The sequence below is a fragment of the Rhinatrema bivittatum genome, chromosome 12 (genome assembly GCF_901001135.1).
Source record: "Rhinatrema bivittatum chromosome 12, aRhiBiv1.1, whole genome shotgun sequence".
Lineage (NCBI taxonomy): Eukaryota > Metazoa > Chordata > Amphibia > Gymnophiona > Rhinatrematidae > Rhinatrema > Rhinatrema bivittatum.
In genome coordinates this window covers 13,652,279-13,666,149 of record NC_042626.1, presented here as the reverse complement: position 1 = coordinate 13,666,149, position 13,871 = coordinate 13,652,279, and the positions used below count along the sequence as shown (strand labels likewise).

The window sequence follows — 13,871 nt, the reverse complement described above, 5'->3', positions numbered from 1 at the left end:
TTTTTTTTTTTTTTTTTTTACCTGGTACATTGCAGGCGGCTTTTCAAAAGGAAACCAACCCCATCATTTCCCTTTGAAATTAGCAGCTGCAAAGTACATGCGCTGAAAGCATCCACACACTTTGCAGCTGGTATTTGCGAGCTAAAAGCATCTGCGCATTTTGCAGCTGGTATCTGCATGCTAAAAACATACGCGCACTTTGCAATGGTATTTGCCACGCTAAAAGCGTCCGCACACTTTGCAGCTGGTATTTGCCACGCTAAAAGCGTCCGCACACTTTGCAGCTGGTATTTGCCACGCTAAAAGCATCCGCACACTTTGCAGCTGGTATTTGCCACGCTAAAAGCATTCGTGCACTTTGCAGCTGGTATCTGCATGCTAAAAGCATTCGTGCACTTTGCAGCTGGCATCTGCATGCTAAAAACATGCGCACACTTTGCAGCTGGTATTTGCCACGCTAAAAGCATTCATGCACTTTGCAGCTGGTATTTGTGCATAGGAAGGATAACTTTCAAATGGGCGCACGGGCACACATGTATGCTGGCACGTGGCACTTGTATATCCTGCACGCACATACTCGCACATGTTATAAGATTGCCTAGTGCGCGTATCTGTGCACATAATTTTAAGCTCCTGCGCACCCAGCAGCATAAGTCGGCTTATAGATGCACAACTGCCTGTATTTTAAGACAGATGCATGTCAAACCTAGGACCAGTTTCACCAGTTTTTACACCAGTTTGCCCAGCCTACAGCGGGGTCCTCCAAATCCCGATTCTTTACCCTGCACTCCCCCAAGTTACCCCAGACCCCTCACCCACTCACAGATGCCTGTAATTTTTTTTTTAACTTGCACCTCTTCCATAGCAGAAGTAAAGTTACGCGGTACTGGACCTGGTGCATGCCCGGGCACGTCGGGACTTGCGCGCACATCCCTTGGCCCCACTCCAGAATGCCCACATCACGCCCCTTTTTTCTCTGATGCGAGATATTCACGCATCGGCACACCTTATAAAATTGGGTAGCCATGTGCAAATGCCAGATGTGTGCCCATCTCCTGATTTCGGCAAGCAACTAGCTGGTATATGTGCACTAAAAGCATCCGCACAGCTGGTATTTGAACACTAAAAGCATTCACACACCTTGCAGCTGGTATTTGCATGCTAAAAGCATCTGTGCACCTTGCAGCTGGTATATGCACGCTAAAAGCATCTGTGCACCTTGCAGCTGGTATTTGCACGCTAAAAGCATCTGTGCACCTTGCAGCTGGTATTTGCACGCTAAAAGCATCTGTGAATCTTGCAGCTGGTATATGCACGCTAAAAGCATCTGTGAATCTTGCAGCTGGTATATGCACGCTAAAAGCATCTGTGCACCTTGCAGCTGGTATTTGCACGCTAAAAGCATCTGTGCACCTTGCAGCTGGTATATGCACGCTAAAAGCATCTGTGCAACTTGCAGCTGGTATATGCACGCTAAAAGCATCTGTGCACCTTGCAGCTGGTATATGCACGCTAAAAGCATCTGTGCACCTTGCAGCTGGTATATGCACGCTAAAAGCATCTGTGAACCTTGCAGCTGGTATTTGCACGCTAAAAGCATCTGTGCACCTTGCAGCTGGTATATGCACGCTAAAAGCATCTGTGCACCTTGCAGCTGGTATATGCACGCTAAAAGCATCTGTGCAACTTGCAGCTGGTATATGCACGCTAAAAGCATCTGTGCACCTTGCAGCTGGTATATGCACGCTAAAAGCATCTGTGAACCTTGCAGCTGGTATTTGCACGCTAAAAGCATCTGTGAACCTTGCAGCTGGAATATGCACGCTAAAAGCATCTGTGAACCTTGCAGCTGGTATATGCACGCTAAAAGCATTCACACACCTTGCAGCTGGTATTTGAACACTAAAAGCATTCACACACCTTGCAGCTGGTATTTGCATGCTAAAAGCATCTGTGCAACTTCAGTTAGTATTTGCATGCTAAAACTATCCACAACCTTGCAGCTGGTATTTGCACACTAAAAGTGTCTGCACACCTTGCAGCTGGTATTTGCACACTAAAAGCATCTGCACACCCATCTACTTGAAAACTGAACGTGCACAGAGTTCTTTTCCTCCCTGACCCAAATACGCCTGTGGCAACATCTCCTTTTAACTGGCTAAAATTATACCTGCTGTGGAAGCCGGGGCAAGTTTTTAACTGGGCAGAAGGCCCATTTACCTGGGCACACTGCTTTGTAAACTGCCTCTGCTAAGTCTGTCCTGGCCTCTTCCTCCTTAGTCTAATCCCAGTATGACCCTGTATGGCTGCGGTCTCTCTCTCCCTCTCTGGTTGTGCAAAGCTTTGTCAGAGTCGTGTCAGGAACATTCTGGACTCTGCCTCTTCCCATAGTAGGGGATCTTTTACATTTATTTTTGTTAAAAAGGGAGAAGAGCAAAATATATATATATATATATATATATTTTTTACACAGGATCATTTCTTGGGCAGTGCGTTTCTAGACCACAGATTCCTGCATGGGGAGTTTGTGTACACGTGTGTGCACAGTGCACACAGATACCCTGGGCATACAGTGTGGAAATGTGCCCTGGGATTGTGATCTGAGCACCAGCGTCAGGAGTGCAGATGTCTGCAATGAGGCAATCCCTTTTCCAAACTGAATAAAATAAAATAGTCCTTGTTACTTTTCACACACTGAGGCTGAGCCAGGCTACTACAGTCCTGGGGGGACTCTCTCCTCTCTTACACTACACAACTTTCTGTAACTTGCCTTTCTCCAGAGTTTTGAGATTACTTGCATGATGGCTTTAGCAGATGTGCAGAAGTGGGGCTTTCACCCCACCCTAAGCGTACAGGTATAGTGAACCTGTCTTACAGCGGGACCCTACAGACACACCTGCAGGTCACTCTTCACCAATTGCTCACCACTCAGCTCCTTCCAGGTTACTGCTCTTTCACTGATCAGTCATGCGTTCCCTTCTTTATATGGCCATCTTCTCCTAACCATTCACACATAATCTTCTTGTACCTGTCTCTTCTGGTCAGTCTCAGTCTGTACTCAGTCATTCCCTCTTTTCTTGGATGCTGTCCCTCCCTGTCCCCACAACAGTAGCTTACTGAATTATTATAAATCCAAACAAAGCCATGGATCCTTTCAGTACCTATTTCTCACCATAAGAGGGTGATCACGGTTAGATGCACAGCACCCCATCTGCAGAACCGAACAGTATAATCTGGTGCGGCAGAGCGGGCAAAAGAATACACTTCTCAACATTTCAATGCCAATAAAAGGGAATACTTCCTTTTCTTTTCCCTCACCAGATTTATTACAAATTAATGAGCACTCTTATCAGTATAAGAATACAAGGCATGGCACGAGCACGCAGTTTTGCATTGTACCTCTCCAACCTAAAATATAAGTGGAGCTGCTCTTATGCTGATAATGAGTGGGTCCCCTAGGTATTAGGGATGTGCATTTGTCATACCCATTTTGGAGAGTATGTGTGTATTTTTAATAATGAGATACACACACACTCTCCATTTTCCCGCGTGTACTAGAAAGTCGGTGAGGTATGTGTGTACCCGCCGAAACGGATGTGACAAATGCACATCCCTACTAGGAATCTCTAAATAAAAAATAAAGCAATTCAATTTGATAAACACACAGGAAGCAAATAGCTGAATGAGCTTCTTGAAGGCCAATCTATGCTTTCATGTAACTCTCTGGGCTGGGCCTTGATCTGTACAGCAAGGGAAGCTGGAAAGCGTTACATGGACAAGCACATGGCAGCCCAGCCTGATGCCCCAGAGATAAAACCGCAGGCCCATCCAGAGGACAGGGCAAAAACTGCCAGGGCAAACTGGTGCCCTACGGCTCCCTGCCTGTTACCCAACGCTCCTCCACTGCAAAGGAGTTTGCCAAATTCAGGCCTGGGGTTAGGATTCACCAGGGCGCGGGTACAATCTGAGGAACCCTTCTCACCAGGGGAAAATCTGGCTTTTTAATGCCCAATTCAACCCCATAGCAACCATGAGGGGGTCCAATTCACCTCATCCTTCCTCTCCACCCCCCCCCCCCCAGCCACCCACTGCATTTCTTTTGGCATTGTAGGTCATGAGGAGGCCATCAACCAAATCGGACTTCTCAATCTCCACTCGCCGCAGAAAATCTTATTTTGTTAGGAAAACCTCACAGGCAGGTCAGTGACAACACGAAAAGGGCCACCACTTCCTTAGCCACATGCAGAAACCTGGGGACGGAAAGTACCAAGGATAAGAATTAAGTGCTACTTCAGTTCATGAAGTGTTTAATGTCTCCCCAACCCCCCTGTCCAAAAATAAAGAGCCAAATTAAAATACAGATATAGCTTACATAAGAGGAAAAGAATGCCTGGCATAGAGAGAGAGAGAGAGACGCAGGGTGAAGTAAGGAGAGGGGGTGAATGGGATTCTGAGCTCCACCCCCCTGCTCGTACCGTCCATGCCATTCTACCACGCTTGCAGGCCAACGTCCATCGGACAGAGCCAACCAGAGCCACTGGCTCCTTCCCTTCTCCACCAGGCCCACATTCTCTCACTCACACCTCGTGGGGGAAGATAAAATCTTCTGTAAAAGTACCTGTCTTCCCTCCAAGATGATGCTGGCAGCACCAACTGGCTTCTTTCTTTTCAGAACACTTTCATCCAGGCCCGGGTTTTTACAACCACCCCCCCCCCCCCCCCACTGCACGCGTGGCCTCGCACTTTCATTTCTGGAAGAAAAGCAGCAGAGTAATTCCTTGCATGCAGTGGCGTAAAACCAGGCTTGGATCAGTCCGTTCCTCCTCTCTCCTCCAATTAAACAAACAAAAAAAAAAAAAAAAAATGGAAGCGGTTGCTTAGCCTATGAGTGGAGTCCTGCGGATTCCTTCCCTCCCGCCCGCAGTTCAAGGGTCGATCAACAGCTTCTCAGTTCTCTCAAACAGAATATCGGGAGTGGCAGTGCCTGCATCCAAAAGGTGCAGTAGTTGGTAGGGGCCACCGAAGTCATTAAGTGACGCCATTTTCAGTAACGAATGTGTGACAAACTGATTTGTTCACACCTTCACTTTGAATAAAAATGCATTCGTCACCGAAAATAATGTCTCTTAGTGACGCCGGTGGACACTACCAGCTGCTGATTTTCTCTCCCATTCAGGCAAAAAAAAAAAAAAAAGGAAAATCACACTATTCCAATAAAGCAGAGCTCCAGACAGCACAGCCAGCATCATCTCTACCAGACGGCAAAGGACGTCAAGGAATACTGCACTCCAGGAGGGTAGGGAAGAAACAGATTCATCTTATTCCAAGGGAAACAGAGGAGGTACAATGCTAGGCACGTCTGTCATAGAAAAAGCCTTTTTATTTAGCTAGCAATGTACCTGTGCTTATTCTACCAGCCATGGGGGGGGGGGGGGGGGGCGGCATGGCTTTGCTTATTCTCTATTTGTATGCATCACAACTCATTTCCTCTTTTTTTTTTGCCAGCCTCAGACTCTGAGAGAAGGGGCAACCACGGTTCTGATGATCCAGCAGGCTGCAGGCCTTGATACAGGACAAACCAATTGTACGATGCACCCTTTCGGGCCATAAGGTCTGTAAACAGGGCAAAACCACCGTATGCCGCCTTCTCCCACACCAACAAGTCAAAATCAATCAGCCAGGTACCTGCACAGGCTGCCGGGCCCAAACCGGGTCACAAATCGTAAATCTGCTCTCTCATGGGACACCAGCATGGCAGCAGCTCCCAGCGTCTGCAAGTTCATCCACCCTTAACCAGGGCAGGGAAGGTCTCGTTTCTCTGTCGGTATTTCTTTATAACTGATGCTGGAATAAGACAGAACTGCATTCGAACTGACGCGGGGGTCCCCTCATCCACCATATGCTGAAGGATGAAAGTATTTGTCTCCTTATAATTTCTCAGACTCTTTTAAATATTGCACCTAGGGGAAAAAAGTGCCCGAGAACTCCTGAGGTGTCTGCGCATTCTCCCACGCCGTCTTCCGCTCAGCTCCACAGGTGCGTCACCTTCTGAGGCTTCAAAAGGAGGCCATTTTCTTCCTTTATTTTTTTTTCTTTGCTTTTTTATTAAAAAAAAAAAAAAAATGTTCCTAAATAGAACATGTTTGTGAGTGAGAAACAGTTTTTTGGCATTAAATTTTTAAAATATATATATATATATATATATTTAGTCAGGCACTCCTTGTGGACAGCTCTTCAGAGGTCCTTCTAGTCTTTGATCAGCTTATAAACATGATGCTGAGCGCCGTGTTCACTGGTGGATACTTCAAAGACAAACGCGATGCACAGCAAAGTTTCCTGCGTGTCCCTGTTTGTAACAACCTGCAGGGCAGACACAGAAGAAAAGAGGAAGTCATGAAATGTGGATGGAGGAGGGCTAACGGACAACTGGACACATAGCTGAGTTGGCAGTTCCTGATTGCCTTCTACGGCGAAGAGACTAGTCTGTCTCCTCCTGGGAGGGGAAGAGATTATTCATTTCCCTACCCCTACTCCGCCGACCAGAACAGCAGTAGGATAAAATTCAGCCCGCGTACTGTTCACCCAGTAGGCGGGAAGGTGGAAAGAAAAGCCAGGCTGAGATTTTGACGCCTGTTTATGTTATGAGAGGAGGGCTTTGGTGTTGGGGAGTGGGTGCGCCTCTGCCTGCCTCTGTTACCTGCAGTATGGTGAAGTTTTCCAGCACACTGTTCATCATGTATTTCTCCGGGAGGTGCTTGAGCTTGTGGATAAAATTGATCATGTATTCACACATGGGCGACCGGTGAATCCGGTATACAAAGCGTCCGTTCTCCATCCGTGCGTACTCCGTCTGGAAGAACACATATCCATCACACAAAGTTGGAAGCACCATCTACTCCCCCGTCAACCTACCGTGCCCTGGGCGTCAAGGCTTACCTCCACCTTCTCGACGACCTGTTTTCCAAAAGAGCACACTTTGGTTGAGACAGTGATCGTCATGTTCTCGGCACTGCTGTATTGACTGCTCACGCCATAGAAGGCACCGGAGCCATCTTGGATTGTGCTATTCAAATCTGCCTGCAAAGAGCCAACAAGGGGTTTAAGAAACCAGGCATTAACATGGCTAAGCAAGGAAGAGATGAGAGAAAAATAGGAAGGCAGACAAGGAGAGATAAAGGAGAGAAGGGATAGGATAAGAGAGAATGAGGAAATGGAGAGATTTCAGACAAAAATAACTCTAGATACAACTGCAGTCTCTCAGTCCATGCGTCCGATACGTCTCTTCTCTTATGCACTCTCACTCTCCTGCACCCTTTCCAGCCTCTCTCGTCATTGCTTCTCTCGTCATTGCTTCTCTCGTCATTGCTTCATAACTTCTTAGTCTTTATTTTCCATTGTACTTATGTATATATTTGCAAACGTTGCTATAATATAATTTAATGTAAACTTTCCCATGTTATCTCCCACCCCCTTTTAATACCTTGTTCGCATGTTTTAATCGTTCAATGTAAAGCGCCATGCCTAGCGCCAGTTTATGTTACAATGTGAACCGATATGATATCCTGGATGAATGTCGGTATATAAAAATTTTAAATAAATAAATAAATAAATAACCCACTTCTTTCTCAAACAAATTTAAAAGGATTGCTTGGGAAAGAAGTGCGATACCCAAGGGGTAGACTCAGGAACATATCAGGAAGTATTTTTTCACGGAAGGGCTGGTGGATGCATTGAATGCCCTGCCGGAAGAGATGGTGAAATCAAGAACGGTAACAGAGTTCAAAAGGGTGTTGGATAAGCACAGAGGTTTCCTACTATGAAATGAGGGAACGGGATAACCTATGGTACCTTTTCACGTAACATTTCTTCTTGGGGATAACCTGCATGGAGCGGCAGTTACAAGCAGCTAGTGGTGCTTTTCAGCCTATCCTTCTGGGAAGAGCTGACAGCTGTTTCCATTACTTCAAAAAAGTCTAATCAAGTTCCCTCATGATGGTAACAGGGAAGGGTAAGTCCACTCTTATATAACATATGGGCCGGCCCATTTAAAAACATTTTTTCACCCTTCGGGACCTCCGACTTAATATCGCCATGCACTTTTCTGTGCACTTTCCCGGTGCCGGCAGAAACTAGCGCCTACCCAAAGGTAGGCGCTAATTTCTTAAAGTAAAATGTGCGGCTTGGCTGCACATTTTACTTTCTGTATCGCGCGGGCATACCTAATAGCGCCCTCAACATGCATTTGCATGTTGAGGGCGCTATTAGGTGCCGCGGGTTGGATGCGCGTTTTCCGCCCCTTACTGAATAAGGGGTAAGGGAAAACGCGCGTCCAAGGGCAGGTTACAGTACAAGGGCAGGTTACAGTACAGTGCACTCCGTTGGAGCGCACTGTACTGTATCGGCCTGATAGTAATAACAGCAGAGAAAGAACAGATGGGTTATTAAGTCTGCCCAGAAATTTGTTTACAGTAGTAACTGCCGTTCCGTGTAGGTTACCACCATGCTTCTGTTAAGGGTAGGAACTGCCACGCCGTGTAGGTTACCACTACGTTTCTGTTAAGGGTAGTAACTGCCACTCCATGTAGGATACGACCATGCTTCTGTTAAGGGTAGTAACTGCCGTTCTGTGTAGGTTACCACCATGCTTCTGTTAAGGGTAGTAACTGCCACGCCGTGTAGGTTACCACTACGTTTCTGTTAAGGGTAGTAACTGCCACTCCATGTAGGATACGACCATGCTTCTGTTAAGGGTAGGAACTGCCACGCCGTGTAGGATACGACCATGCTTCTGTTAAGGGTAGGAACTGCCACTCCATGTAGGATACGACCATGCTTCTGTTAAGGGTAGGAACTGCCACTCCATGTAGGATACGACCATGCTTCTGTTAAGGGTAGGAACTGCCACGCCGTGTAGGTTACCACTACGTTTCTGTTAAGGGTAGGAACTGCCACTCCATGTAGGATACGACCATGCTTCTGTTAAGGGTAGTAACTGCCACTCCGTGTAGGTTACTCCTGGCTAACTTTAGGACAGCTCTTTGACTCACCCAGATTTAGCCAGCTAAGTCATCCGGTTAACTCTCAATATCGGAGTTAGCCGGCTAACTCAACACCTCCCAGTTACGCCCCTACCTTATCCGTCTAAATTCTAGCTCCTAACTATTAGCCGGCTAGAATTTAGCCAAATAAAGGCTGAATATAACTGGGCAAGATATTTAGATGGATAATTATCATGTTATCCGTCTAAATGGTTTTTAAATATGGACCTCATTGTTTACAATTCCAAGTGCTGAGCCCATTCACTGGAGATTACAAAGAAAAGATGGAAGGAGGTAAACAAGACATAAAAATACCATTATTACAAAACTAATCAATTCTACTCTAAAAACATCGTACAGGTATAAAATCCCCATACGCCCTCACCATTAGGCCACGTACAGACCACCCAAGAGTCCCACCTGCAAAGATTTGGTGTGAAAAACACATTCTGAAAATGTCATAACAGCCCAGCTGCTGACATGAATGTGCAGGACACTTCCTAGCAATAAGCCGGAGGTGAAAGTCTTAATCTCCAAAAGGCCATCCACATCGCTCAGTCCTTACCATGAAAAGAAAATGTAGAAAGGCTCGTGGACCAGGGAGCACCACATAAACCCCCCCTCCCCTCCTCTGCTCGGCTTCCCCTCCACCATACGTGGCCCCAGGTTGCTCCACGCATCCTTTTCCAGGGCCCCAGCTCCCCCCTCGCAGAAAGCCGTGTAACGTGAATCTTACCCAGAACTTGACCAGGAAGAAGGAGTTTTGGGGTCCCTTCTCGTACAGCTCCTTCAGGCCTCCTTTCTTCTCAGGAAACTTGTCATAGATCTGCCGGATATCCACCGCCTCCAGCAGAGGGTCGCTGTACGAGGGATTTGTCTGGCCGATGTGGACAAAAAGATGTTTGCTGTACTGTGGGGGAGAAGAGAAGATGGGAGATCCTGAGTTAGGACGATTCTCCGCCTGGGACGCCCACACGCGTCAGCGACCCCCTCTCTCTCGCCTTTCCGTAGGGAGAGTCCTCAACTCTACCACCCGCTGCTGTCCGTTTGGGGGACCGGTCTTCCACCAGTCGATGGGGCCACTGAGGAAATTAACAGCAGCTGGCAGGTCTGATTCAGGGTTAACTTTCCCGGAGGAGCACAGGCCTGGAAGAATGCAGGGTGGGGGCCATTTTCAAAGGAGCAGGTGTAGTACCTGCAGCCAACTTTTAAAGAGAACGTACCCGGGGGCAGTTACTGTTTGATCACCAGCGAGTTCAAAGCACCCCATGCCCCTTGCAACTGCTGTTTCGCTCCCCCTAAACCGAACCAAGCTGCCGGGGACGCCTCGCTTTAACTTGGCTAACAGTATGGGGGCGCTGTAGAAGCCGGGGCATAGCTTCGGCTGGGCGGGGGAGGGTGGTTTGCGGACGGGTTAGTTTATCCGGCTCTGAAATTTGCCCTTTCTTGAGTTGGTGCTCACTCGCCCCCACCCGTTCCCAGCCGGAAGAAGAGATGGAGAGTTTGTTCGGGGTCTGTGCTCAGCCTAGGGTGGCTGTGCTGGAAGAACAGTTTAAGGCAGAGAGCTGCAAACAAATCCACAGAAACGGTGTCACATGCAGGGGTGAGGAAGGAATCCTTTCATAGCTCATGTGCATCCCTCATCTTTGGATAATTCTTATGAAGGGTCCAATAAAATGTATTATAATCTAATACAGACTGATGACAAACTATTATGGCACCAAGTTAATAACAGAAGATTCGCTAAACCAGGCCTGGGCTTCAGTTGCCCCTCCCTGAACATTACATATCCTCACAGGCCCGGAGGTCGTGGTGCGGGGAGGGAAGTTACATCTATGAGGCCTCTCTGCATCTATGCCCTGGCCAGGTCTGTTTGCTGTTTTTAGCACAATATACGATACTAAAAATCTGCATCTACTGTTTTGAACCTTCATTGATTGACATAATCCTTGCAATAGATGCTGCTTCTGTGGCTTACTTAGTAGCTTATGAGAGAGTAGATGGCACCACAGGTCAGCCTTGGGCCCTGCTGGCTGTTTGGGCTTCCCTTGCAGATCTGTAAAGCCTCGGGACCAAGCTTTGATTTCATTCAGGATTGTGCCTGGCGCACAGTGACTGCACACTCATTCGTGCCTGGACACAGTGACTGCGCACTCATTCGTGCCTGGACACAGTCGATAGCTGGGCAGAGACTTCTGTGCAACCATCCATGCCTGTACTACCAGCAAACGGTAGCGGGGAATCGTTCATCCATGCTTGCATGAAGTCATCAGAAGGCCCGTGGGTAATGGCAGCTCTTGCACAACCCAGGGGTGATTTTTCACCTTCCACAGATTTGCCCAAGTCCATGGAAATACTGGAGATCCATGAAGCTGTAAGGGAAAGCCATCTGCCGCATCGTTTACTGTGGGTCTCAGGAGGGCAGAAGGGCAGAGAGGTTTGCATCCTTACTGGAAGTTACAGGCCTAAACAAACAGCATTTGAAACCTGAATAAAGCAGGCAAGGGTTGTCAGCATTACCGTGTCAGGATCCCGCTGTACTTCCATGAAAGCGGAGTACTCAAGGAGACGAAGCTTGGCAGAGGCAATGGTGCGATCCTGCCAGACTGGCACAGCAGATGCGGATGGTGGAAGTGGTGCCAGGGGCTCAAAATCTGAAATAAAAGAGAAAGAATCCAGACACTTTCAAACATTATCTACTTCTGTGTTTGAGAACCCCATGCCAATTCTAAAAAAAATGACCCCATATCCTTTTTAAGATGTCTTTTCCAATTTCTCTATATTTTCGCATGTCAAAATAAATATTGTTCTCATGGCTGAGCTATGACGTCCAGAAATTCTTGTACCCCTACAGTCATTTAGGGGTTTCCACAGGACTCCTGAAGCAGCACAGCTACAAATTATGAATTTAGTTTGTAGAAACAAATAGGCAGAGGATAACTTTAATTGGACCAACAATATATGTTTGCGACTCATTTTCTAGGGTTATACCCCATCAGGTCGATGCATTTATCCTAAGTTTAGTAAAGTAATTAACTTCTAGAGATGGTTCTGTGGTAGCTCCTGTTTCAGGAAGAATCATACATCCCAATTCATATCGGACAGTCTGTAAATGAGGCACATTTGGACAGTGCAAGCAGGTCCAATATTTGCATGGAAGCAGTAAAGCATACGGATGAGTGCACACTCACATGTGCCTGTGAGTATACGTTTGAGCATGTGATTGTGCACGTTGGCACTGTTGTGGGCGCCCGTGTTTGTTAACACTCATCTTTGAGAGAGCACGGGCGAGTTTCTGAAAGTGCGTGCCTATCAGTTTCGCCTTGGAGAGGGGCGGAATCAGAACGCAAGTCATGTTGCTATCTCCTTCCACACGCACACAAGAACGGTCCCTAAGGGAAACACTTACTGGCTAGGGATGGAGGCATGGATGCTTGGATGGGGTAATGTGGTTGTGCAAATGGTTTAATGCTGGAAAAAAAAAAAAAGAGAGGCGGAAACATGTATTATTACCAAGAAAAAAGCAGGCTTCATCCAACCCCCATATTACTTGCCTACGTCCTATTACTGCCATAAAGTCCTCTGCTATCTCGCTCCATACACCAAACCTCCTTTTCTTTAGGCAGCTCCAGTCTCTAGTTTGATCTATCTCTGCCTACTCCTTCCATGTCTTTAGGACGTTTCCTCTAATGGCTCTCACTCCTCCAATGTACGATACTTGTGATCTCCTTTCCACACTGCTCCTTCTGCAAGAGCCCTTCCCTTTCTCAGTGCATCACCTTCATAACAAACCAAGTGTCTTCTTTAATCTTGGTATTCAAAGTTTAGCTCATGCTTTTCCTGTTCTTAAAATTACTTGGTGTAGAAGAGCCACACCAAGGCCCTTGGTGAGGTGTAGGTGGAGTAACATTGCTTTAAGGGGCCATGCACCAGGGCAAGCTGCCGTCAGCCCAATAAGCAGGGGTGGAAGCGGCCATAAGCCAGCCCCCTGCTTAATTCTGCTTTCCACTGTAAAACAACCTGAGGATCTTTATTCTTATGACATTGTCCCTCATTCTCCTCTCCTCTGAGTCAAAGGATCAATACAAATAAAAAGGAGCAAGGGGAGAGAGACAAAGAGAAGATTGTTTACTCACTCCTGAGAGGGTCCAGGCTGTCCTTGGATGGGACTACCCCAGTACTGCGTGCAGAGACAGAGGAAAAGAACCAGGAATTACAAACAGAAATATGACAACAACAGAAGGCCCTACGGCCTATCCAGCCCCACCAACTGTTTCACCTCTACAATCCCTACTACTCCCTCTAAGGTCCCCTGTGCTTGTCCAATGCTTTTTCCAAGACAGATGCTGTTCGTGTCTCCACCGCCTCCATTGGGAGGCCGTTCCATGCATCTACAAAATACTTCCTTAGATGTGAACATTAACGACAAATCCTTCCTAAAGCATAATTCTATCATTCCCTACAGTGATTGCTGGCAGAATAAGGTAGGGCAAACTGGGCGATAAACCCTTCTCCATCCCCCCAGCAGCATTCGTACCCTATATCTACATTGATTCCTACTGGGAGCAGGTGACATCAGTGAAACTGGGAGCTTCTCCACACCATGCCCTGCACTAACCCTCACTAAGATGGGTTATCAGTAGGGGACTGCACAATATAAACTATTTTTGATTGAGACAGACTGGGATTAATTGAAATTGGCTTTGGGCAGTTGGAAGAAACTGGGAAATAAAGCCCTCTCCTCGTTAATCTGTCCCATGCAGTAATTAGCTGGGAAAGACTATGAATGAATGGAAGGGATTGGGAGTAGCTGGTCTGCCCAGTGCTTGTGAC

At 47.1% G+C, this 13,871-nt stretch overlaps 1 protein-coding gene across 1 annotated transcript in view; it reads right to left on the bottom strand.

Moving 5' to 3' along the window:
• The window catches only part of TEAD3 (TEA domain transcription factor 3), a 53,115-nt gene continuing 39,244 nt past the window's right edge, over positions 1–13,871 (bottom strand). The window contains exons 7-13 of the mRNA XM_029573579.1: positions 13,175–13,218; positions 12,448–12,509; positions 11,559–11,692; positions 9,775–9,948; positions 6,937–7,077; positions 6,698–6,850; positions 1–6,360 (exon numbers count right to left, since the gene is read on the bottom strand). Of these exons, the coding sequence (XP_029429439.1) occupies positions 6,247–6,360; positions 6,698–6,850; positions 6,937–7,077; positions 9,775–9,948; positions 11,559–11,692; positions 12,448–12,509; positions 13,175–13,218 (822 nt within the window). The 3' untranslated portion in view covers positions 1–6,246. The remainder of the gene's footprint in view (positions 6,361–6,697; positions 6,851–6,936; positions 7,078–9,774; positions 9,949–11,558; positions 11,693–12,447; positions 12,510–13,174; positions 13,219–13,871) is intronic.